Source organism: Rissa tridactyla, chromosome 1 (genome assembly GCF_028500815.1).
Source record: "Rissa tridactyla isolate bRisTri1 chromosome 1, bRisTri1.patW.cur.20221130, whole genome shotgun sequence".
NCBI classification, from domain to species: Eukaryota; Metazoa; Chordata; class Aves; order Charadriiformes; family Laridae; genus Rissa; species Rissa tridactyla.
The window spans coordinates 164,501,594-164,523,799 of NC_071466.1; the positions used below are offsets into that span (position 1 = coordinate 164,501,594).

A 22,206-nucleotide genomic window follows, 5' to 3' on the forward strand; every position below is an offset into this window, starting at 1 on the left:
GGGGGAGGGGGCGGGTGGCGGTGGCTGGGGGGCAAATAGCCGGGTCTTTGCCACCGAGGGCTGAGATCAGCCGGGAGCCAGCTCTCCAGTTGCCATGGGGTGGGGGGGAGGGGGGTGATTTGTAAAAAAATCCGTCTTATTAAAGCGGGCTGATAATGGTGGGGGCCTGAATTGGGCTTTCTTTGGGACTGGCTGCACTATTCATTCCTGCAGATGGCAAGTTAGATCCACAAAGGAGGGAGGACGCGGACGAGGACGTTTACACCAGGTCTTTGAACAGACACTATTCTAATTAAAAAAAACCAACCAACCAACCAAACAAACAAAAAACCCCCAAAATAACCAAACCCCACAAATTTGATATTTGGGAGTGATGCTTATGCATCTATGCTTAAAAGGTAAATCAAGCCTCCATGATGGCTTCTCCCTTTGCTTCCCCTTGGCATCTGGCAGCCCGCTTGCTCTCCCCCACGGCCTCCCTGAGAACTGGGCAGCCCAGCACTGACTGAAGGAGCTTTTTATAATCGATCCATAAAGGTGACATTCATATTTTAGCGCTAAGCAGGCTGTATCGTAGGCGAGACTATCTCAGCAAAGATCCCTGGAGTGGGGAGCGTGATTGGCTTAGCTGGGGAGGGGACGCTGTCAGTGTGTATTCCCCAAAAACCGCCTGGTTTATTTTTCCTGTAGTAATTTGTCTCAGCAAAGGGGATTTTAACATGCAAGGGGAGGCAAGGAAATTGCTTTGCTTGGTCTTTAACTCTTCATGGCGTGATCCGGTAACCAAAAAAAAGGAGGCTGGGGGGGGAGGGGGGGAGCTGAGAGGCTTTCATTAGCATCGGACAGAGACAGCATTTATAAAAACCTGCCAGACGCCGAGGCTGCAAGCCTCCTCCGTGGATGGGAGGATGGAGAAACGTAGCCCCGGCGGGTGCTGCACTGGCCCTGCTTGTGGTAACCCCTGCCTGGAGCCATCCCTGTCCCCCAGCTGGTTCCTGCCCCTCACAGCAGACCCCGCTCCCCCCGGGAGAGATGCCGATTCGGGGTCTCTGCTGGCCACCGCGTTATCGGTGGGTCCCTCGGCGCCCGCATGTGCCAAGCAGCTGAAAAATGGGATTTTTGTTTTTGCATCGAGCTCTGGGGACACGCTCCGGCGGCTGGAGGGGTGTATCTCTTCTCTGTTTCAGACCGCGTCTAGACAGGCTGGGTCTGGGGGGGGGGGCATCAGCCTCCCTGAGGATGGCGGCGGGCCAGAACATCGCTTTCCCTGCTCCGTGGGGTGAGGAGATGGCTGCTGGCAGCCGGCTGCGGAAACACGGTGTCTTTTTGACATACTGAGACCTTTTAGCTACTGGGGTGGAAGGAGCTGGGAGGTAAACGTGACTCCTAAACTGGGGTTGCTGGCAGTCACGAGGGGTGGAGAAAACGCGATGGCAAGTGGCCGGGAAGAGCCGGTGCGGGAGCTCACTGGAAAAGGCAGCAGAGGGAAAATAACCTCCTGCTCCTTGGCTGGCGTGGGGGGAGCAGCAGCATTCGGGAAAACGTAACGTGGTGGCAGACAGCATCTGAGCCGGGGATTTTGCAAAGGGATGCGGCGGCGGCGTGAAAGGAAACAGCCCATAAAGGCGACGGCGGGCCAGCGGAAGGGTCATGTCCCGCAGCTGGAGCGTGACAGCCACCGGCAGAGCGGCCGCCTGTCCATCCCTCCCTCCATCCATCCATCCCAAGCAGCCCTGGGGGTCCCGGTGGATGGGAAGGAGCACAAAGAAGCGCAGCACAGGAGGGCCGACTCACCGAGGGCGATTAAGCCAATTAAATATGTATTCCCCCTGCCCGGCCCAGGGACGCGTGAGGGGTTTTATTTCGCTGCCGCTAATGAACGAGGAGTGGCAGACAGAGGCTGGTGCCTCTTCAAAAGGCTCCTTCCCCGCTTTGGGGGACCTTGAAAGGGTGTTTAGTTAAACAAGGTCACCGCCAGCACCCAAGTCAATGTGTTTGGCTTTAAAGAGGGGGAGAGAGAGACAGTGATTTTATTTGATAAACCGCAGACCTTTCAGTGGCTGGTGATGAATGGGGTACTTGGATCTCGAGATAAAAGCTGATGTGTCTACTGCCTGTCTGCCTTAATTGGCCTGGGTTTCCTGCGTGCGTTCGCCTGCGAGCGCTCCCGACTGTCAGCTCAGCTCGGCTCGGGAGCCTGCCCTCCGAAAAATATATAAAGCAAAGCTGGCTGCTGCTGCCGAAGGAAACCCTATCAGCAGAGGGCTCTGGGGTTTCGATCCAAGGTGGTTTCTTTGGGGAGGTGGGGAGATGGACGGGGTGGGGGGGTGTTTGTTACAAAGAGCATCCTTCCAGGGAGAGCTGGGCTCGGTGCTGCTTGCCTTGGAGGACTGTCACCCCAGGGGACCCTCGGAGCAAAGCCACTGAGGGGAGATGGAGACCAGTGGAGGTCCTGCAGCGGTGGCAGGGGGGGTTGTTATGCTGGAAAGGCTTCCTGTGCCCCACGGCAAAGCCGGGCTGCAGCAGCCTCTGCTCGCCTCCTCAAGTGACCCGGATTTCATCCCCGCACCGTATACGTGCATGGGGTGGACACAGTGTCGTGGGTGGCATCTGCCAGGCCTGGAGAGACCCAAGATGGGGAGAGGTGCTCTCAGCCCTGGGGGAGGTTAGGGTGACCGCTGACGATGGAGAAGAGGGGGAAAATGCCTCCTGACCCCCCCAGGTGCGCCCTCCTTGTTGCCTGCTGGGGCTGCGGCGTGGAGAAAGGCAGTCAGGGCTGGGGAGAGGATGGTGGGGTGGAGCAGAGGGAGGGAAGGAGAAGGGCAGGAGGACAGGAGGTCGAGAGAGACTTTCCCTGCTCTCCAGCTGGGCTGGGAGGGAAGAAGAGACCAGCGAGGACATGCTCGCCTCTCCTCTCTTCTCTCAGCCTGCATTTGCTGTGAGTTTAATTTCCTCGGTCCCTTTGTTTGCTGCGGGGATTTAAATGAGGTGGGAGGATGGATGCTGCCCCGGAGCCCCCCGTGGTGCCAGAGCTCCCGCTCAGCCTCAGCTTCCCTGGCACAGCAGAGCCGGGCATTCAGCCGCTGGGCCCCAAGGCTGACCCACAGATATGGGGTGTTCACGCCAGGAACGTGGCTGGTGGCCATAGGAGCCACCTTTGGCACGGCAGTGGGACAGATGGGTGTCTCTGCTGCAGCCCCCGCTCCAAGCAGGAGTTGGGTGCAGTGCCTCGGTTAGAACAGGCTGCTGAGGGATGTGTCCCTGGGGGGGTTGCGTATCCCTGAGGACGGGGATCCCACAGCCTCGCCGTGCCCTGTTCCCGTGCTCATCCCGGTGAGCTGCCACCCCATGCCAGGGCTCTCACGCGTATCCGCATGGGCCAGCTGGAACCCCTTGAAGAGCTCATGGGCAGTTGTGTCCGGCTTGTTCTCCCACGTGGGGCAAGCTCCACTCGTGGGGGCAAATGGCAGCCCTGGGAGGGCACCTCCGCTGCTGCCCGTGGGCCTGAGGAGCGGGCTGTCTGCCTTTTCTCCCCCAGCGATGCCCGGCACGCTCCTGCTCCCCACCACCGCTCATCCCTGGAAGCAGGGGGGTCCCACAGGTGAACCTGGGGCAAACCCGCTCTCTGTTGCCACTTCCATCTGCCCATGCCATTTTGTCCTTGCAAGGCTCCCCCTCTCGCACGCCCCTTCCCCTTCGCCTCTTATTTTTCTTTTGCCTCTGTGAAACTTCCATTTTTCCAGCCCCTTGTGGACCTGCCGGAGGAAGCTCTTTCTCCTGGCACCAACCAACCGCCTCAGCATACTAATAGTTTGCTCAAAGCATCGTTATTCAGGTTAAATACCCTCCATTGTCCCTAATCTGGTGAGGGAATCGAAAGGCCTTGTCAGCGAAAGCGCGGGCGCAGGAGGCGCGCCATGGTGAAGCCATTTTTGTAGTGGCAGCTCCATGATGTGCAGAGAACTGAGGGCTGCTTCCCCCAAGTTGTCCTGCTGGTCCAGCCCTGACACCTCCTGGGAAGGTGCTGGATCCTGCAGGGATGCTTGGGGACCACATGGCTTTTTGCTGCCCCGAAAGTGTCTGGGCTGCTCGCAGGGAAGCAGGGCTGTTGGATGGGGGCACAGATGGGAGCACAGAAGCAGCTTGGGGGCTGCCCTGGCTTTTGGGTGTCTCGCTTGGGTGCTCCCTGAGCCTCTCCGAGCTCCATGGGTGAAGGAGCTTTGGCTGGGGAGAAGGAGGTGGTGAGCCCGGGCATAGGGGAAGGAGATGCTGAGCCTGGGAATGGGGGAAGGAGATGCTGAGCCTGAACATGGAGGCAGGAGATACGGAGCCCAGTGGGCCGGGAGCTGAGCAGAAGGCAGGCACATGTTCTACAGTTCTTTTGCGGCAGAGAGGAGACACTGAAGCACACGAAGGGTTTTGGGGGGGAGGCGGATGGGAGACACATTTCGGAGGGGTTTGTGGCCACAGCTGGAAGTTGTCTGGGAGGGCAGGAGGCCTTGGGGTGGGACCGTAGTGTGGCCTCTGCCACCTGGACCTCAGGGTGAAGCTTTGGAGGGCTGAGAGGGGACAGTTGTCAGGAAACAGCTACGGCATGGGTGGGCACTGAAGTGGGGCTGGCAGCGGTCAGGGCTCAGCGACAGGCAGAGGCCCCTGGCAGGGGAAGCAAGCGGAGGTGGGTGAGGGGAACAGGAGTCGCCTGGTCTCTCCCCGAAACTTCGGCTGCTCTAGAAACCATTTCCCATGTCCTTGGTGCCTGCTAATTTGGGAGCGGAGGTGACCCCCTTTTGCACGTCCCCCCAGGGCCTCCGCGTCTCAAGGGGCCGCGGATGAGTCAGAAACCAAATTAAATATTCTCTGGGTTTCCCGGTATGTGCAGGTGTCGTCCCAAAAGATGCCGCACGCCCCAGTGGGGCAAGAAGGGCTGGAGGGGGTGGCGGGGAAGGGGACGGTAACTCCATGGGATGTCGGGCTCCTCAGCTCTGGGTGATGGGGAAACCCCCGAGCCTGAGGAGTGATGGAGACGGGTGAGCCCCAACCCAAAGCCCCCAAAGATGCCCCCCAGGCATCCAGCATCGGGTGCGGCGACTGATGGGAAGAGAAATCGTCAGAGCAAAGGCTTCCTGAGCAAGCGGCCGCAGTGCTGCTCACACACCAGAGCAGCTCACTGGGAGGCTTAAAAATGCACAGCTCTCCCAATTTCATGCTCGGGGTGGTTCGGTGAGGACAGCCGTGTCCCTTCCCTGTAGGGATGTGCTCAGGTAGGCAGTGAGCTGCCGGCTGGGGCTGGGGTTGGATCCTAAATCCCATAGCGCTGAGGCAGCCTCCAACGGTGGGGAGATCTGAGACCCCTGACCTTGACCTACCTGTGGTCTCAGCCTTTTTCCTTCACCCTTTTAGCAGGAATCTTAGGCTGGGAGAGATCCCAGAGGCCAGGGGACCAGGCAGGCTGGCGCAGCGTGGGCATCCTTGGCAAAACAGCCCCTGCCCGTGGCAGCGCCTTCTCCCAGGGCGCGTGCCGATTTAGCCACTTCATCTCTAATATGTGGGATTATCCTGGAAAATAAAAGATGCAGCAACAAACCAGGCTCTTTCCTTCCCTCGGGACTGATTTGCTGGAACATCCCGGATGGGCGATTCCCAGTGCCGGGGGTTGGTGCCCAGTACCAAATGTCAGGCTGCCTGCCCGCACAGACGTGGGGCTGGGAGCAGAGTGGGCAGTTCCTGACAGCAAACTGCCCCGGCCAAAAGCCCCCCTGGGCGGGCCTGTGACCACCCCTCTTTGCTCCCCAGGTCTCAGGCAGCAGACCCGTGCGCCCCGGCGCCTTCTTTCCTGCCGCCCGCCCGCCCATCCCCAAAACGGAGGAGCCCGCCGGTCCCACCATGTCGTCAGACCCCAGCGCTCCGCCGGCGGTGCCCCCCCTACACTCCCCCAAGTCGCCGGTGTGGCCCACCTTCCCCTTCCAGCGGGAGGGCAGCCGCATCTGGGAGCGGGGCAACCTCCTGCTGCGGGACCTGCCCAGCCCCCTCCCTACCAAGAGGACCAGGACCTACTCGGCGTAAGTAGCCCGGCACGCAGCGAGCGGGTTTGGCTCTGGCTGAGCCGAGCGGGGACCATGGTCACCAGCAGCGCCTGCAAAACCTTTTACGCCGGGTGCACGTCGCCATCGCGGCACCCAGCATCACCGCAGCCACCTGCCCAGGGTGCTGTGGGTGGGTGCCATGCCCTCTCCCAGGGAACACCGTGCTTCCATAGCAAACCTCCTCCCATGCTGCCCCCCGGGCGAGTGCCGCTGGTGAGACATCTCCATCCCTTTCCTCCCGCAGGACGGCGCGTGCCTCTGCCGGCCCCATCTTCAAGGGTGTCTGCAAGCAGTTCTCTCGCTCCCAGGGCCATGGGTTCATCACCCCCGAGAATGGCACAGAGGACATTTTCGTCCACGTGTCTGAGTAAGTCCAGGGGTCGCACAGTGCTGGGGCACCCTGGGGGAGCCATGCCATCAGCATGGGGCTGGAGAACCATGGTCTGGGGTGGGGCTGTCTCCGTGGGGTGGGGAAGGGGCTCTGCCTGTCCTCTACCCGCCTTTGCCAGTGGGTTTTCTTTCCCAAGGCGCAGCTGGTGGGTTGGGTGCCTTATTGGTGCTGGGTGGTCCAGGGAGGGGGTCTGGCTCTTGGCCCCATCCCCACCACCTCCCCTCTCCTCTCCTGCAGCATCGAGGGGGAGTACGTCCCGGTGGAGGGGGATGAGGTGACGTACAAGGTCTGCCCCATCCCTCCCAAGAACCAGAAGTTCCAGGCGGTGGAGGTGGTCCTCACCAACCTGGCGCCGCACACGAAGCATGAGACATGGTCCGGCCAGATCATCGGCTCCTAGGCGCCCGGGGGGGGCCGCCGACCGCTCGGCCCCATGCAGCAAGCCTGCCCAGCCGCTCGTGGCGGGCATGGGGGGAGCTGAGGCGGCGATGGGACCAGGGCTGCCCCCAAACACGCAGGCGTTTGCGTTCGGTGTCTTTTATAAGGTTACGGTTTCCTTTCTCTGTGTGTGTTGTAAGTGTCTGTCGAGGGGGAAGGGGGAAGCAGACCCTTCCCCTGCCACCCCCCAGATCCGGGGGCAGTGCTGAGCCCCATGTCCCCTTCCTTGTCCCAGATGCCATGGGGGACCAGGGGAACCAGTCCTACCCCCCGACCCCCCGGCTGCCCCGGGCTGAAGCAGGTGCTGAGAGCTGGAGAGGGCCGGGGGGAGGCTGGGGGGGCTCGGATCGTCCTCCTGAACCCCACTCTGGCAAGATGGACACCCCGCTTGGTCCCGCAGCACGTCAGCAGTGGGGCATGCCATGGGGACGGGGGGAAATGGGGCGGCATGGGGCAGCGTATCACTGTGCAGGGAGTGGGTGGCTGAGACCCATCCCCGTCGCTGGCAGCTCACGGCACCCGCCTGAGCCACGGCCCTCCATCGAAAGATCTCAGGTCAGTGGTGCCACGGGGAGGCGAGTGGCTTACGGAAAGAAAAAAAGTAGTTTTAAGGGGCAAACGGCTGCTGGCAGGGTGCTGTGGGTGCTCGGTGTTGTGCCCGGGGGGCTGGGGGTGCACTTGGCACCTCCGTGCTCCCCACCCGGCCGGTAATGCACTTTTCTTGGCTCAGTGCTGACGTGGTTTTGGGGAGATGGCTGCCTCCTCCTCCTCCTCCCCTTGTCCCCCCAGCCCCCTGGGGACCCCTCTTCCCACGCGTGTGTGTGTGTGTGTGTGTGTGTGTGTGTGTGCATGTCCGTAGCTTGCCGGGGGGGCAAGGGGCTGAGGGGTTTGGGTGGCCTCGGCCGTAGGGCAAGCGCAGCCATCTCCTCCCCAGCCCCTCGGTGTAGGCAGGGTCTCGTATACAAAGCACAAACTTCGTTTTTTGGTCTTCTCCGCCATACCCTGGCCAGGCAGGCTCCCGCAGCCCGGGGAGGGACGGGGACAGAGAGCAGTGGGACAGGAACAGCGTGGAGCGGGCTGGGCCTGAGGTGACACCAGGGAAACGGTGCCTGCACCGACGCTCCAGAGATTATCAGCATCTGAAGGGGTTTATTTTGAAGCAGGGCAAGCGGCCCCCCTGGGCGGGATGGGCGATGACAGCCGGATCCCAGGCACCCACTCGGCGGGAGCCCCCGGTGCTGCCGGTTCCCAGCACTGATGGAGAGGGGCATTTTCCACCTTTCTTGCTGCCACTGTTGCGGTGGGGACAAGGGTCTGCTCTAAGTGGGGAGAAGAGGGGGGCAAGGCTGGTGCCATGCAGGACAGCCGGGGGCCGGTGGATTTGGGAGAACCACTCCGTGCTGCCCCGTCCCGGGCTGGCATGGGGACTGCCCCGGGACCCCACAGCCCATCTCACTGCCAACCCGCAGCCCGGCTCACCCAGGGGCTGCGGCAACACCGGCTCAGGTCCCAGGCATCCCCGGGACACGCAGTCAGCTTGGCCAAGGCAAACTTTGTTTGATTCTTTTTTTTTTTTTCCTCTTTTTCTGGGAAATAAACTAAAACCCTAGACTTGTTGGTGTTTTTACAACTCCAGTGTAGTTCCTGCCTGTCTGACCGTGTGTCAACCTTTGTAACATTGGCAATAAACCATTAAAATTGACTTTCCCATGAGCCCTGCCCATCCCGGCTCATTGTCCTCCGTGTGTGTGTGTGTGTGTGTGTGTTGGAGGGGGAACACTGGTGGCTCTCCCGGGTGACGGACCTGGAGCGCCCAGGGATTTATCCAGACGGCAGGACAAACTCACCCACCTCCCTGCAGCATGTCCTGGGGGGTCCCAGACTGCTCCAGCCTTGCTGGGGGGGAGCAGACCCTGAGCCTGGGCTGGGAGGCTGCCCACTAGAAGCGGTGACTGGGACCGGGGCTGGTCCCCTGCTGCTGCGGGGATGTTGAAGCGCAGCTGCCTGACGCCTGGCTGCATTTCACCCCAGCAGAGCTGGGCACAAAGCACACACCGCCTCCAACCGCTGCACGTTGTAGCTTTAATATGATTGATTTTATTTTATTTTTTTTAATATACATATATATATATATGTATTTAAATATATTTCTTATTTAACAGTTGGTATCAGCCAGACAGGAGCCGCCCGCCGCGCACAGAGAGGGAGCCATATGGCACGAGGGTCCCCAGCGCAGGGCCCACCACATCCACTCGCTCACGCACATGCAGGGAGAAACCCCCACCCACGTCACGGGCACCCACCGGGAGAGGAGCATCATGGCAAAGGGGTCTTGGGGACAGGCGTGCACCGTCCCCTAGGTGTAGGGCTCCCACCTCAGGGCTGCGCCTCATCCCTGCCCACAAAACAGGGCAGGCTGCCAGGGCTCTCGGTGGCTTTCAGAGCCTGGGGCTGCCCCAGCTACTTCTGATGCCGTCCTTCTCCTCCTCCTTCCAGCAGGACGGGGTTTCCTGGCGGGAGAAGCCCTCGACTGGCACAAACTTGGTGTAAGACAGAGACAGGAATGGGGAATGTTCCTGAACTTGATCTCACCCATGCACACGTGAGCTCCTGAGCAGAGAAAGCGATGGCTGGTGCCTCGAAGGTCATCTCTGCCTCTGCCCTGCTCCTTCCCCGACCCTGAGCAAGGGATGTGCTGCCCATCAGGAGCAGCCTTGGACAGAGCGTGCCCTTCCTTTCAAATATGCAAGGCATCTCAGCCCCCACCATGGTGCCTCGTGCCTTCATGGCCAGGCTCTGCTCTTCACCCACCACCAAGCTCTCTAGAGATCCTGCTGACTTTGAACAGACTTACAGGAAAAATAAACCCCACAAAACCCCCACACGACCTGAATCCACAGTGAAAACAGAGAAGGAGGAACCACAAAACACACAGTTCCCCCATGAAGATTGCGGTGGAAGGCCAAAACCAGTGGCCTGTGAAAAGGGTACCCTGCATCCAGTCTTCCCCAACAAGTCCTCTTCTCTCATGCAGAAATTTTCACTGGGTAGGAAGAGGAATTTGTGCATTTGTTGGGGATTTCCGGATGCTGTGCAGACCGCTGTGCTCATGCAAATGTGATGCATTACAGACCTGATGTGTTGTAAAGAGGTGCAGGCGGGGGGAGGAGAGAGCACCCCACCAGCGCCGGTCACGCAGCACCCCTGCTCCTGTGGCCAGGCAGCAGTGCCAAGGTCCACTCAGGACCCTGCCCGTGGCGATGTGGGAGCCCTGCCCTGGGTCTAAAAGCACCAACGTATCTCACCTGAGGAACTTGACCCCTTGGTTAAGTGGCAGTAGCCAGCTGAGAAACTTCTCTCTGCAGTCCAGCTGCTAGGTAGCAGATGAAGAGCAATGGTGAGAAAAAGCAGAACAGGAAAAAAAGAGGGAAAACAAGACCAAGATATGGAGCAGTGCCATACCAGCAGGGATGTGCTGAGAAAGGTTCCCAGGGAACAATGTGGGGAGTTTTTGGAGGAACCTCCAGCACCCTCCAGGTCCATAAACACTAGACACTGTGTCTGGGGGAACTATAAGCAGGACATCTCCCTGGAGAGGATCCCTGAGCTCCTCTAGAGCACAGAGTTGTGATCAGCATCACTGGTGCGGTCACGCACCCCAGCGTAACAGCCAAGAATAAAGGGGCATTGTGAGGGAGGAGGTCAAGGGCCAAAGGAGAGATGTAGTTTCACAACCCACAAAGACCCAGGAGAAGAGAGGAGCGGGAGGACACACGACAGCTGCACTGGAGAACTTGTGTCCCTAAAGGTGACCATGTAAACCAAACGCGTGGGACAAGATGGGGTAGAAAAGCAAGCCTGGAGGGCACGGTTGAGTGTGTACCTCCGTGCGCACTAGAAACCAGGTCTGGCCTGTGTCGGCCCTCTCTGAAAATGTCTCTGGCAGCATGACGAAAAGCTGGGCCCTGGGAAGGAAGGAGAATTGGTCTGTTAGGAATGCCCTGGGTAAGCTTTTACACTGACACATCTGTGATGCCTCATGGACACACGGGTGGGAAGACTGTTGGGAAGCTTCTGCCCCCAGTGGCTCCACAGGGTGCTCTGCACACACCAGGCACCCCGGGTCCTCCGGCCGCACCAGGCAAGGTCTGACTGGACAACTTCTGCAGAATATAGAAAATAAAACCATGATACCCTTTTTTTTTTTTTTTTTGGGTAAGCTAAAAAGAGAATTAGTTTCTTCATGCACCTGAGCAAAGCTCAGAGCAGGAGCAGACTCATTTTAAAACCGTCATTCCCAGGTCACCTGCAGGGACTGGCACGGTGTGGCACCGAGGTGAAGGACGTGGTGATCCTCTCCATTAAGATGCACAATGCTGTAACGAGCGGAGGGGTTGCAGCTACCCCTTCTTACCACGGGCTTGGACCAAACAGCTTTCCTGGCCTCTTGCTTTGGAGCAGCTCTGGTGAGAGTGCCTGGGGCCTCTGCAGCCCCATCCTCACTGGCCATGGCGCAAGGGGGAGAGAAAAGTGAGACGCACGTTCCCTCATGCAAAAGCGTTAAGAGAAACAGCGAAAAAGAAGAGAAGAAGGGACGGAGCACAGGATGGACACACACGCGCTCTCGTGACTGGCCCTTTCAAATGCTTTCCAACCATGAAAGCATCTACCTCGCCACCCACCTTGGCCCAAACTGTCCAGAGAGAAGTTTTGCTGGAGGTGAGGAGGAGGGTCAGATCCCACAAGCCCCAGCTGAAGACGGGGAGTGCCGAAGGGCTGGTCAGCAAAGGCCCCCTCCTGCACACCCACCCGCACTCACGCGTTACGTCCCGGCCAGCTCTGGAAAGTGGCTTTTTTTTTTCAGTCTACCCTGAGCAGATTCCTCAAATGAAGGTGCTTTTCCTGGTGGGGGGAGAGGGTGGGGCTGGGGGAGGGCTGTGGTGACCTGGCAGTCAGCACTCATTTGCCCTCTCTGGAAAGAAGATTTCACGGCATCGCTGGACCGTGTCCTGAGGGGACTGGACGCTGTGTCCCACTGTGCGGGGATCGTCATAGATTTCATAATCATTCCCTCCCTGCAGGGAAACAGAAAATAGGGAAAGCATTAGCTGAGTCTCACTAGAGCATCCTCATCCATGAATCCGCATCTTGCTCTGTTCTGTGAGGAGCCGGGGTGGCAGCCGGCAGCAAAGCAGGCAGGAACGTGCTGGGAAAGGGCTGCCAAGACTTTGGTGACCCAGGGAGGGAGAAGAGGCTGGGCTGGGAGCCCTACTCCCTCCCTCTTGCCTCCCCTCTTCAATGCCAACTGAGGAGCACAGAAAGGATGGGGAAGGTCTTAGACCAGCAAAGCTTGTCCAGGAGCATGGGGTTAACCCTTGCCCTGCCTGTGGAGGGGCTAATAGAAGATGGGGTGGGCACATTTTGGGGGGCAAGAGGTTGCTATCATCTGGAAAGAGCAGAGCAGATGGCCAAGATGGTCTACAGCTGCACAAAAGCATCATCTTACGACTCTAAAGGGAAGGCAAAGCTGTTCCTGCTGTTGAAAAGCCCTCTCCTAAGTGCCGGGGATTCATGTTTTGGGTCCTGTGGCTGCAGGTGTGGCTGCAGGGGGAGGAGGGCGATGCTGAGGTGGACCTGCTCCCCAGCACAGTGAATCCAGGATGGTTTCCCCATGACCCAGCAGGCCTGCCACCATCACAAACACGCACCGCGAGAGAGCATCTCTCCCTCTCGCACAGCTAGAGGTCTGTGTCCTGTGTCAGACATTGGCGTGGCCCAGGCTGTGGGACCCATGATGGAGCAGCTCCATGCAGGCTTGCCAGGCCAAAGGAGAGAAAGCGGACATGCACCTTCTGGGGTAAGCAGGGCATACTCACAGGGGTCGTCTCGTTCCCAAAGAAGTGGATGGTGTCAAATCGCTCATCGTCGAGCACGTTGAGGCAGTAGCGCTTGTCCCAGCCCTCCGGGAAGACGTCAAAGCTGATCATGCCACCTGCCAGCCGAAGGGAGGACATCAGCAATGTTGGTGGGAGCTGGCAAGGTGTTCCCCCATCCCAGGACAGGCAGGAGGGGAAAGGGCTGGATGGATGCGGAAAGCCCCCCTCAAGCAGCAGCCAGGCACCAGCTCTGCCTTGGCGTGCCTCCCCTGCATGTGGCTAGGACAGTGGCAGATGCTGTTCCTATAACAACAGGCTGGAGTGACATCAGCATGGCTGGTGTGACCAGCACAGGCTCCCCTGCCTGCAGGCAGGCACGCAAGCAGGAACCAGCAGGCTGCGGCGGAGGCTGGGGTGGGGGGGGGGATGCTGGGGTGGGAGGTCCCAAGAGAGAACTCTTTTGGGGGAGATTTGGGGTTACGCCTTGTAGATCGCATCAGCATGTTCTGTGTCTCTAGAGGGGACAATGTCCTTGGAGACTGGCACCAAGCTCTCTCCTAGACTCCTGCGTGGACATCGCTGTCCCTTCTGAAAACACTGCTCCGACGCGCCTTAACTCTGCAGGGAGTGGGGGCTGCCGGCTCCCTGCACAGGCAAAGCTAACCCCACGACAGCCCAGGGACCCCAGCTGGATGCACAGCAGGCCCCGAGCGGGCTCTGCACGCTGAGTAAGGACCAAAGACCTTGCCATGGAGGTACCACAAACCTGTGGACATGATTGGGGCATGATCCCGGCCTGCCACCTCTTACCACAACAGTCGAACATGGGTTGCCAACATCTGGAGGGGCACAAAGGCAGGTGACTTAGGGCACACGTGCGTTTGGGTCTCACTTGGAGCCGGAGAAACAGGTTATGTTTTATGAAGAAGGAGAGCATGAAACTCCAGGATTGCTGGTGGCGCACTAGACTGCCTAGAAAAGCAGGGAGGCCAACTTGAAACCAACTAAAGCAGAGACCTGGTGGGGAGAGGCACGTGCTCTCCTTCTTCATAAAACATAACCGCACCTCTCTTAGGAAGGGGGTAGGCAGACAGGTACCCACAGGGGATGGTCCTCGCTGCAGGAGAGGCACCCATCACCACAGGCTGTTCAAACCTGTATGTCCTGATGCCACGCTCATCTTCTCCCTGGCTGGTTGAGTTGTCCCCATTGGCTTGTGGCTCCCAAACCAACCCTCCTCAGAGCCTGAAGAGCTGGGCACAGAACCTCTGTGTCCAGCTTGGGGCAGAGGATTCACTATCAGACAGGATGCCCTGGGCAGGGCACTGCGATATGGACCCTACAAGCTCAGGAACGGGGATGCCCGCAGCCTCGCAGCAGGAACCAGCAACAGAGTAGGAGCTCAACTTGGCTGCCCTCCTTAAAATCCCTCCTGGTTTTGTACCCAAAGACATTTACCTGTGAAAAACACTGCACTGCACTGCGTTCTGACCTTTTTAAACAGAGCTGGGCAGCAAGAAGGGGCTCCTGAGGCCAGCTGGAGAGGGTAGGAAATTGAAAGGAGAAGACGTGGTGTGGAGAACAGCCAGCACTGTTCCTCGCCTCGGCAGAGTATGGGTCTGGGGGGCTGCAAGATCTCCTACCATCGCTGGGGCTTGTGTCCTCCACAGCCAGGGACAAGGCACATGGAGACAGCTTGGCAGAGGAGCCCTGTTTCCGCGTGTCCCTGTTTTTGGATGCCTGACCTGAGACACCCTGTGTTTTCTTTGTGGAGGAGCAAGGGGCCCACAGCTCCCCCTTGTCTTCATGGTTTTACACAATGGGCCCGGGCTCTTCATGGCGGCTTCCCAAAGTCAGAGGAGAAAGGCCCGTTGTTCTGCTCTTGTACCCCATGCCTGCAGGGACACGGCAGGGGGGGACCTTGTCTTCCTCTGCTGTGACAAACAGTGCATGCCAGTGCTGTGGGCAGCAGAGGATGCCCCTGGCAGAAGGGGAGGCTCTCAGGAGGAAAGCCCTTGGAGGACCAGAGGGACAGACACCTCAGTACTGGCCCGTGCTGGGTGCAAGAGTGGGGTGCTACCTGCCACCTCCCAACCTTGTCACCCCCTCGCCTTTTGGCTAGGCTGCCACATGGCAACTTCTTCTTACACACACCCATCCACTCTGCTTCAGCCTCACCACTTACACACCCTCATTTTCTCTCCCCGTGCTGGACTCTCCCTGGGATTGCTAAAGCCTCTCCTTCGGTTCCTCGTCTTCACTAAGTTGGCTGTTAAGAGCCACCCTGGGAAATGGCCCTGCAAAAGCCCATGGCATGGAGCTACAAACTCCTTGCCTCTCATCAGCTCTTCCTCCAGGAAGAAAGATGTTTCCCTCGTAGCCAGTCCTCCCAAGGAAACCTCAGAGCTGAGACACGCATGAGGCTCCTGTCTCATTCCTAGAGAGGAGTGCATGGAGCTCTGCTGGCCACCCTGCTGATGATGCTTGGGCCAGAACGGACCTTCTGGGCAGGGGTGAGATCCACAAAGCTAAGTGAAATTCAGGCAGGGATAACATCACGGGACAGAAGCCTGCTTGTCTGGCTGATTCCCAGGGAGGCAGATCTGCAGCACGGTTTATTCTTCTTGTGGTGTTTTTTAGCCTGCCCATGGCAGGGGGGCTGGCACAAGATGATCTTTAAGGTCCCTTCCAACCCAAACCATTCTATGATTCTCTGCTGTTGCCCTGCCACAGATGTCAACATGATGCCCCTGTGGCAGCTCTCCAGGACTAGAAGCTCCTTGTGCTCTTCCTGGTCTACAAGCCACTGGAGAGAACAGCCAGGATTCCCACTCCCCTTCCCAGCATTTTACGGGAAACATGATAAAGAGGCCAACGCAAAGCCAGGGAAGCCCCCTCCGCTCACCTCGAGAGAAACGCAGGCCTTTGCCAGCAAACTCCCTCTGCAAGGCTGCCACAAACTTCTCCCGGATCCGCTCTTTCTACAGGGGAGGAGGAGGAAAGGGAAGGAAGGAGGATTTGAATAATTAGATGTTGACAGTCTACCAGAATCCACTGTAAGATGGCTGCTGGGCAACTCTGGCTTATCGCATTCCCCCTTCCCACCTGCCCCGAGCCCCAGTGTAACGCCATTTAGCCAGCTTTCACCAGTCCTGCCCAGTGGCTGCATAAAAAGCCACTGGGCTCAGGGCAGCTCCAGGAGGCTCCTGGGAAGAGCAGATCCCAGCCTTTCCTTCCAATGAAATGCAACTGCTTCAGTTTTTCAGAAACCCAGTTCATAACTCAAAGTCTCCAGCTTTGCTTAAAAAGTCTTGCAAAGTCTGACCGATCCCCCAACCCCAAGAAAGCTCCCCCAGGCAGAAACTGCTGTCAGCATGGGCCAAGCACTCCAGAGATCTGCCCAGCAGATCAGCCATGGCCTTACCAGTCTGGAAAGCCCATTAGTTCCAGCTCTGTTGGGGCTGGGAGAGTGGGAGACTGAAGACAGCTGCTGGGCCATCTTTGGTTACTGCTGTAAATGAGGAAACACCCTGTTTTAATAAGTGCCTTATTCCCTGGGGCTCTCCCACGGCACAAGGAATCCTGCTGGCCACCCCATTGCATCGGTGGTCCCCAATGAAGTCAAATTCTTCCTTTCATCTATGTCTCTCCTTGGGCTTTCTCACCCCCAGTCCTGTGTCCACCTTGCTGCATGTGCTGACCTGGTGCAGAGCTTGGAGCTCGGCTCCTTTCTCCTCGGGGTGGGGGGAAGCAGGTAAGACCTGAGATCTGCGGTGGAGTAAAAACAAGCAAAGGGGAGGGCGAGCCCCAGCCTGCCCTTTGTACCTTGTCCAGCTCGGAGAACTCTATTCGCTCCTCTGGCGTGCAGCTCCGTCCGATGGGGGAGATGTTTAGCATCCCGTTGCGAAACTCGATGAAGGTTCCTCTGTGGGTGGGCAAGGGCAGAAGGTTACTGGGGCTGGGTGAGAAAAACAGACCTTTCTGGGGAAATGGCTGCTCAGTGAGGCATGCAGTGTCTGCAGGGACTCGCAGGAGAAGAGAAACCATGCCCACTCGTGGGTGCTCACACTTCAGACGTACAAGAGCCTCTAAGATTAGCCAAGAGACCTGCCGCAGCAGGCAGAGACCAGGGTCCAACAACTCTCCTTAAGGTCTCCAAGGGGCTCATAGTTTCATAAAAAGAGACTGTAAGAGAAGAGGAATAAACAATTCTTGTGTGACCTGGGGACAGGCTGAAAGCAGCCCACTTAGGTGAGATCATAGAAAACATTTTCTAATGTTGTCACAACTGCAATGACAGCTATTGCCTGGCCTGGACCAACTGCCTGACAAGACTGTGGTATCTCCGACCCTGGAGGCTTTTAAGAAATGTTGGGTGGGTTGGGTGAAGCTGGCAGTACCTTGGGGCAGCGGGACAGAACAGGTGAGTGTAACTTGTTGCTGATGTCCAGCAGCAGCCTGATGAGCAATTAGGACCTCCTCCTGGGACACAAATCAGGAAGGCCTCTGCACCTCCCGTTTGTCCCCTGCACCGTTGACTGCAACTCTTATCTAAGCTTGCATGGGCATGACCCAGTTCCTGCTTGCCACCCTCGTCTTGCACTGGGATGACTACTCTGCCGCCTCCTCGGTGGGCTGGTTCAAAGCACTAAGCTGGCAGAAAACTGCTCCCTCCTGTTCTCTTTGCTACAAACCCAGCCAGTTCTGTTTGCTTATCGCCTTGGCATAGCTCACCAAGGGGTCAGATAGGTACCAGCACTAGTCCACAGGAGGGGCAAAACCAACAGGGGATGGCAGCACTGCCAATTTTAAAACAGACTGAAATTCTTGTGGAAACCTAGCTGGAGCAGGGAGAGCCCTTCCCTGTCCAGCTGAGGAGCTCTGAGCTAATTAACCCTCTAACATCCAGCTGAGGAGCCCTAAGCTCATGAACCCTCTGATGCCCCTCCCAGCCCTGCCCGCCCTTTCTCTGTGATAAAGCGCTTACTGCTCTCAGTCTGGAGGAAAACTCTCTACCTCCTGCCTTGTAACACCTGGGCAGCCATGCCTGCAGCCTGGGAGCAGCATCTCTGCAGCACCAAGGGTTTGGTGGCTCATGCCCCAGGCCAAGACTGGGGAGATGTGGGTTAAAGTCCTTGCTTTGCGAGAAATCCCATAAGCCTAAATCCACAGAGGCACTTGGAAGCTGAAACTTCGCTGGGCTGTTGGGCAACCAGGCAGCAATGAGGCAACCAAAAAAGCCTTGAGGGTTCTGGGTCCTGGCCCACGCTTTCGGGGGCAAGTTCAGCCAGCAGTCCGGTCGCAAGGAGCCACCCTGGCCCCTCTCACCGGTCTTCATATTGCCACATGGTGACTCACATCAGGCAACTAATGTGGATTACAGTTTAGCAACTTTTACCAGTCTAATTTTTACCAGACAGCTTGCCTGCTCGAGTTCCCCGTACAAACACAAGGGGAGAGGCAAGTACAAACCAGCCGGGGCGAGGGGAGGGCAGGGCCGCTGCTTTCAACAGCTAACACCGGCTTCAAGCGTTTGTGAAACCGTGGGTGAGGGGTGGTTTGACTGCAGGCTGCCTCTCAAAGAGGTTCTCCTGCTCTACCCTTCCACCTTCATGCCCTCTGTTCCCTCTCTCTCCTTTCTGTGATAACAGGGTAAGCAGATCCATTGGAAAACTACCCTTTTCTTTCCTGGCAGCGGCCTAGTCTTCCTTCAGAGGAGGTGTAGCAACCCAACTCACCCTGTGGCTGCTGGACCTCGTGGGGGGAAGCAGACAGGAACACACGGTCGGGGGCAGAGCAGGGCCAGCCCTATTACCAATGTCACCAAGTGACACTGGGTTAGAAACAGTGAGAGACTGTGTGCTCAAGCACTGGACCTCCCTTCTTAAGAGACACTGTTTGTCTGTTTGGAAACTCATACCACCAATGATGCCTGATGCCCTGACCAGTAACAAGCTGGTACTGTTGTCCTAAATGAGATGCAAGCAATGGCTGTACCCTACTTCCCAGGGAAGAAAATCCGAGGCGCAAAAGAACAGGCATTATGCTAAAAAACAGTGCAGACTCTCCAGAACAAAGACCTTCCTCCATTATTTGCCCACAGTGATCCTACACAGGGCCTCTAAATGCTAAGATAAAACCTGGAGCAAGACAAGCTCAGAAGCTCAGCTGTTCTTAGGAGAGCTCTGGAGCCCAGACCTCCCTACGAATGAGTGATATGACTGCCATTTCCATGGGCTTGGGCCATTACCTTTTCTTGGGCAGCTTCAGCAGCGCCATGTAGTTGAGACAGAAGTTGATTAGATCCTGCAGCAGCTCTTCCCCCAAGTGGTCCTGAATGGCCTGTGGGAGGAGAAGGGGGAGTGAGGAAGATGCCTGAGGTCCCATGAAGCCCACCCGAGAACATGACCTGGAGGATTGGGACACTCAGATGCGGCGTTTGGGGAGAAGAGAAGAGGCTGCCTGTCTGCCCAGGGCCAGGCGCTGTTCCCCACGGCACGCAGGGCACGGGGAAGGTGAGCCATGGCTGTGAGGGGAGCTGGACCTACCTGCTTGGAGACAAGCTGCCCATTCTTGTACTGCACCGTGCCGTTCTCAGCAAAGACATAGTCAAACTTCTCGATGACTGTGGGGGGAGGAAACAGAAGAGGTACAAATGAGTACTGCCTGGGAAAAAGGGGCCAGAAGGACTGGGCTCGGGACAGAGTGAGCCATCCTCCCGGTTCCTTACTACAGCGCTTTCCACATCTCCTTTGCTCCACAAGGGGCCACCGATCCTCCTCGATCCTCCTTGCTCTTTGCAAAGTCGGAGAGATTATCTTTGGCTCACAGGTGGGGGAGCTGACGCACGCAGGGGGAAACGACCTGACCGAGGTCACGGGCTCAATCAGTGGCAGGAAAAAGATAAGGGCTCCAAAATGTCAGGCTTTCAACCGCGTGTGCATTACTCTGCTCCTTGCCCTCCCCGCTGACAGGGTGCTGGGGTGATGCAGCCACTGGTTATCTAACTTCAGCCCCTCCGGCAGCCGGGAGACACGGCACTGCCAACTCAGCAGACAGCCTCAGCTGGGAATTTCTTGGCCTCGCTCCGCTAAGGATTGGAGCCGGGAGCCCTGCCACGCTTGGCATCCGTGCCAGAGGAGGAAAAGACGGTGAAGGCAGCAGGGGCTGCCCCCTCGCCCTCCCACTCCCTCTTCCACCCCACGTCCCTGTTCGAACACGGTGAGGAACCCCCCCCGGAGACCCCACCATGGAGGCAAAACTTGTGAGGGGCTTTTTGGGGTGTGTGTGTGTGTGGGGGCGGTCAGAGCCCTGATGAAGCTTGTACAAAACCCGCAGCATGGGTTGGAGCATCCCTGCCTGCTCTCCGCAGAGGGGGAAGGAGGCGAGCGGCGGGAGAGGCGAGGGCAGCCTTGGGGCTGGATTTGGGATGCAGGTGACCCCCAGGGTGGCGGTGGTGATGGGGGGGACGGGGGAGCCAGACACACCACCCACCTCGTCGCCCCCACCTCACCTTCGTCCCCGTCCCCCAGCTGCTCAGCTATCTTGGCGTAGTCGGAGCCCCCCACCACGCCGATCTGCACCCTCTCCCGCAGCTCCCGCAGGAAGGCGTCCACCTCCGGCTCGATTTTCTGCAGGGGAAGAAGGGAGCGGGTGAGGGGGGGAAAGCTCCGCCATGCTGTCTTCTCCCCCCCGCCACACACACACACACACGAACCAAACCCAAAATGCTTTCCCCACTCCCCCCGTGCTTCCCTACCTGCCGGGCCGGCGTCAGGGTCCCGTCCACATCGAAGAGGCACAGCACCCGACCCCGTGTCGCCGCCGCCGCCGCCATCGCGGCCTACTGCCAAGGGGAGGCGGGACCGCGGCGGAGGAGGCGATGGCGGCCGCGCCGCCCTCCCCCGGGCAGACGCCGCACGGACGTGCGGCGTCTGCCCGGGGGAGGGCGGCGCGGCCCGGGTCTTTGGTTGTGAGCTCCCACCACCGGAGAACCGGCCTCTTTTTCCTCAGCCGAATTTTCACAGCCTTCACGCATTCTCCGGAGGTCCCGGTTGGTCTCTGCCATGCAGCGGAGCCGCGAGCCCGGGATTCCCAAAATCTGAGAGCCGCGGTGAACGCCTTGGGGGTTCCTTGGGAAGTCTGCTAAAAAAAATAAGGGGCCGGCCCTCACGTTTTTGCGCTCCTGCAGCCCCGTGGCGTTTAGGCTACCGGGAGAAGCTTTCCAAAACTTGGGAACCGCCCGCCGTCCTTCGTCCAGTTTATTTGTCACGCTGCTTCAGAAACTCCCAAGTCGGAACGCCTCTCCCCGGCAACCCCGCTGCCATTTGGTATCAGCCGGCGAGGATTTGTGCCGTCTTGGCTTGCCCGAGAGTACGAGTCTGGCTTTTGGTGAAGTGCACAGCTGTGCACAGCTGTACGCTTGTTCCTTCGTCTGGGTTAGCTCCGGGAACGCGGCCGCTGCGGCTGTTTCCGTTATTTAAGACACTGCCCTTAAACCACTCGCGACGCGTTCCCTTGATTGCTGCTCGGTAGGCAGGAGCTGTCGTCACAAATAAAATCTCGGTTACTAGCAGCAAGGGCAAATATTTTGTTTGAGGTTCAGAAGGTAAGTGGCTGTGAGCACGGTCTAGGGCTGCCGTCAAGATTTTCCTTTTATACACATTCCCAGGTATTTTATGTGGGGCTGGTACTGGTGCTTGGTGGCAAACCAGCACCACATCTGAATAACGCAGCCCAGAATAACCACAATCATGAATCTTTGTTAGAGCCCCCTTCTGTTACAAGCCGCCTTCTGTATTACACTGATACAGGCTGTTATACAAACAGCGAACTGTGTGGTTTATCACTTGGATGCCATCGATAAGCATTCAGAAGGCCGAACCAAGCAGGATTAATTTCTTTCCCAAATCCAGATATTTCTCCTGCTCCTTAACAGCCCTCTGGTGGGCAGAGGCATGATGGGCAGCACTACACAATCCTCGCTACATATCCCCTCTGCAGCTTCAGAGGAACCCAGGCATGAAGTCTACTTCTTAAAGCTCCTTTTCTCCTTATGAAAGTAGTAGCATCAAGACAATAAGGAAAAACTTAGGGCTTTTTCCTGTGTTTAAGCTCTATTGGGCCTCGTCAATAGCAGACATTAGACGTTTAATTCTTGCACACTTAGATGAGCAAGAGCTGCACAAAACCCGTGCTGGCAGAACACCTACTGTCCAGCCTTCATTCACCTCAACCAAGCTGTGCCAAACCTCAGGACTGTGGTCTTGATAAGATACCGCAGTGCTTACAGAAGGAAAATTTCCCCAAACTTAAATAAGAACATTGCCTGGGACCAGTTCTCGCAAAGGGCAGTAGCCACCGCTACTTGGGACAAACTGCTCAGACAGTTTCTTCTCTCGCACTTTCCAGCTGGGAC

At 57.9% G+C, this 22,206-nt stretch overlaps 2 protein-coding genes across 3 annotated transcripts; one reads left to right on the forward strand and one right to left on the reverse strand.

Annotated features, from left to right (window-relative positions):
- The first annotated feature begins 379 nt into the window (after positions 1–379).
- CSDC2 (cold shock domain containing C2) lies at positions 380–6,874 on the forward strand. The gene is given in 5 exon segments (XM_054182827.1): positions 380–487; positions 490–537; positions 5,794–6,059; positions 6,328–6,450; positions 6,712–6,874. Coding segments are annotated over 5 exon segments (708 nt in total).
- Positions 6,875–8,997: 2,123 nt separating this feature from the next.
- Positions 8,998–22,165, reverse strand: PMM1 (phosphomannomutase 1). 2 transcript variants are annotated; one of them, XM_054191592.1, is made up of 9 exons: positions 20,548–22,165; positions 20,302–20,419; positions 19,337–19,413; positions 19,039–19,130; positions 16,614–16,713; positions 15,694–15,769; positions 13,599–13,760; positions 12,789–12,904; positions 8,998–11,987 (listed from the first exon to the last, which is right to left on the reverse strand). In XM_054191592.1, the coding sequence occupies exons 1-9, from the start codon at positions 20,623–20,625 to the stop codon at positions 11,865–11,867; spliced, it is 942 nt and encodes a 313-aa protein (XP_054047567.1). In that variant the 5' UTR covers positions 20,626–22,165; the 3' UTR covers positions 8,998–11,864. The 2 variants fall into 2 exon arrangements, with proteins under 2 accessions (XP_054047567.1, XP_054047576.1); XM_054191601.1 differs by lacking the exon at positions 13,599–13,760 and having other exon boundaries at positions 20,548–20,713.
- Between the last annotated feature and the right edge of the window lie 41 nt (positions 22,166–22,206).

Bases quoted from the DNA above. Each gene is read 5' to 3' on its own strand.
- PMM1 (XM_054191592.1), bottom strand. From the start codon at position 20,625: ATGGCGGCGGCGGCGGCGACACGGGGTCGGGTGCTGTGCCTCTTCGAT. The intron at 12,905-13,598 runs GTAAGAGGTGGC...TTCGGCTGGCAG, and splicing joins ACCCATGTTCGACTGTTGTG to GTGGCATGATCAGCTTTGAC. The intron at 11,988-12,788 runs GTGAGTATGCCC...GTTTCCCTGCAG, and splicing joins TTGGGAACGAGACGACCCCT to GGAGGGAATGATTATGAAAT.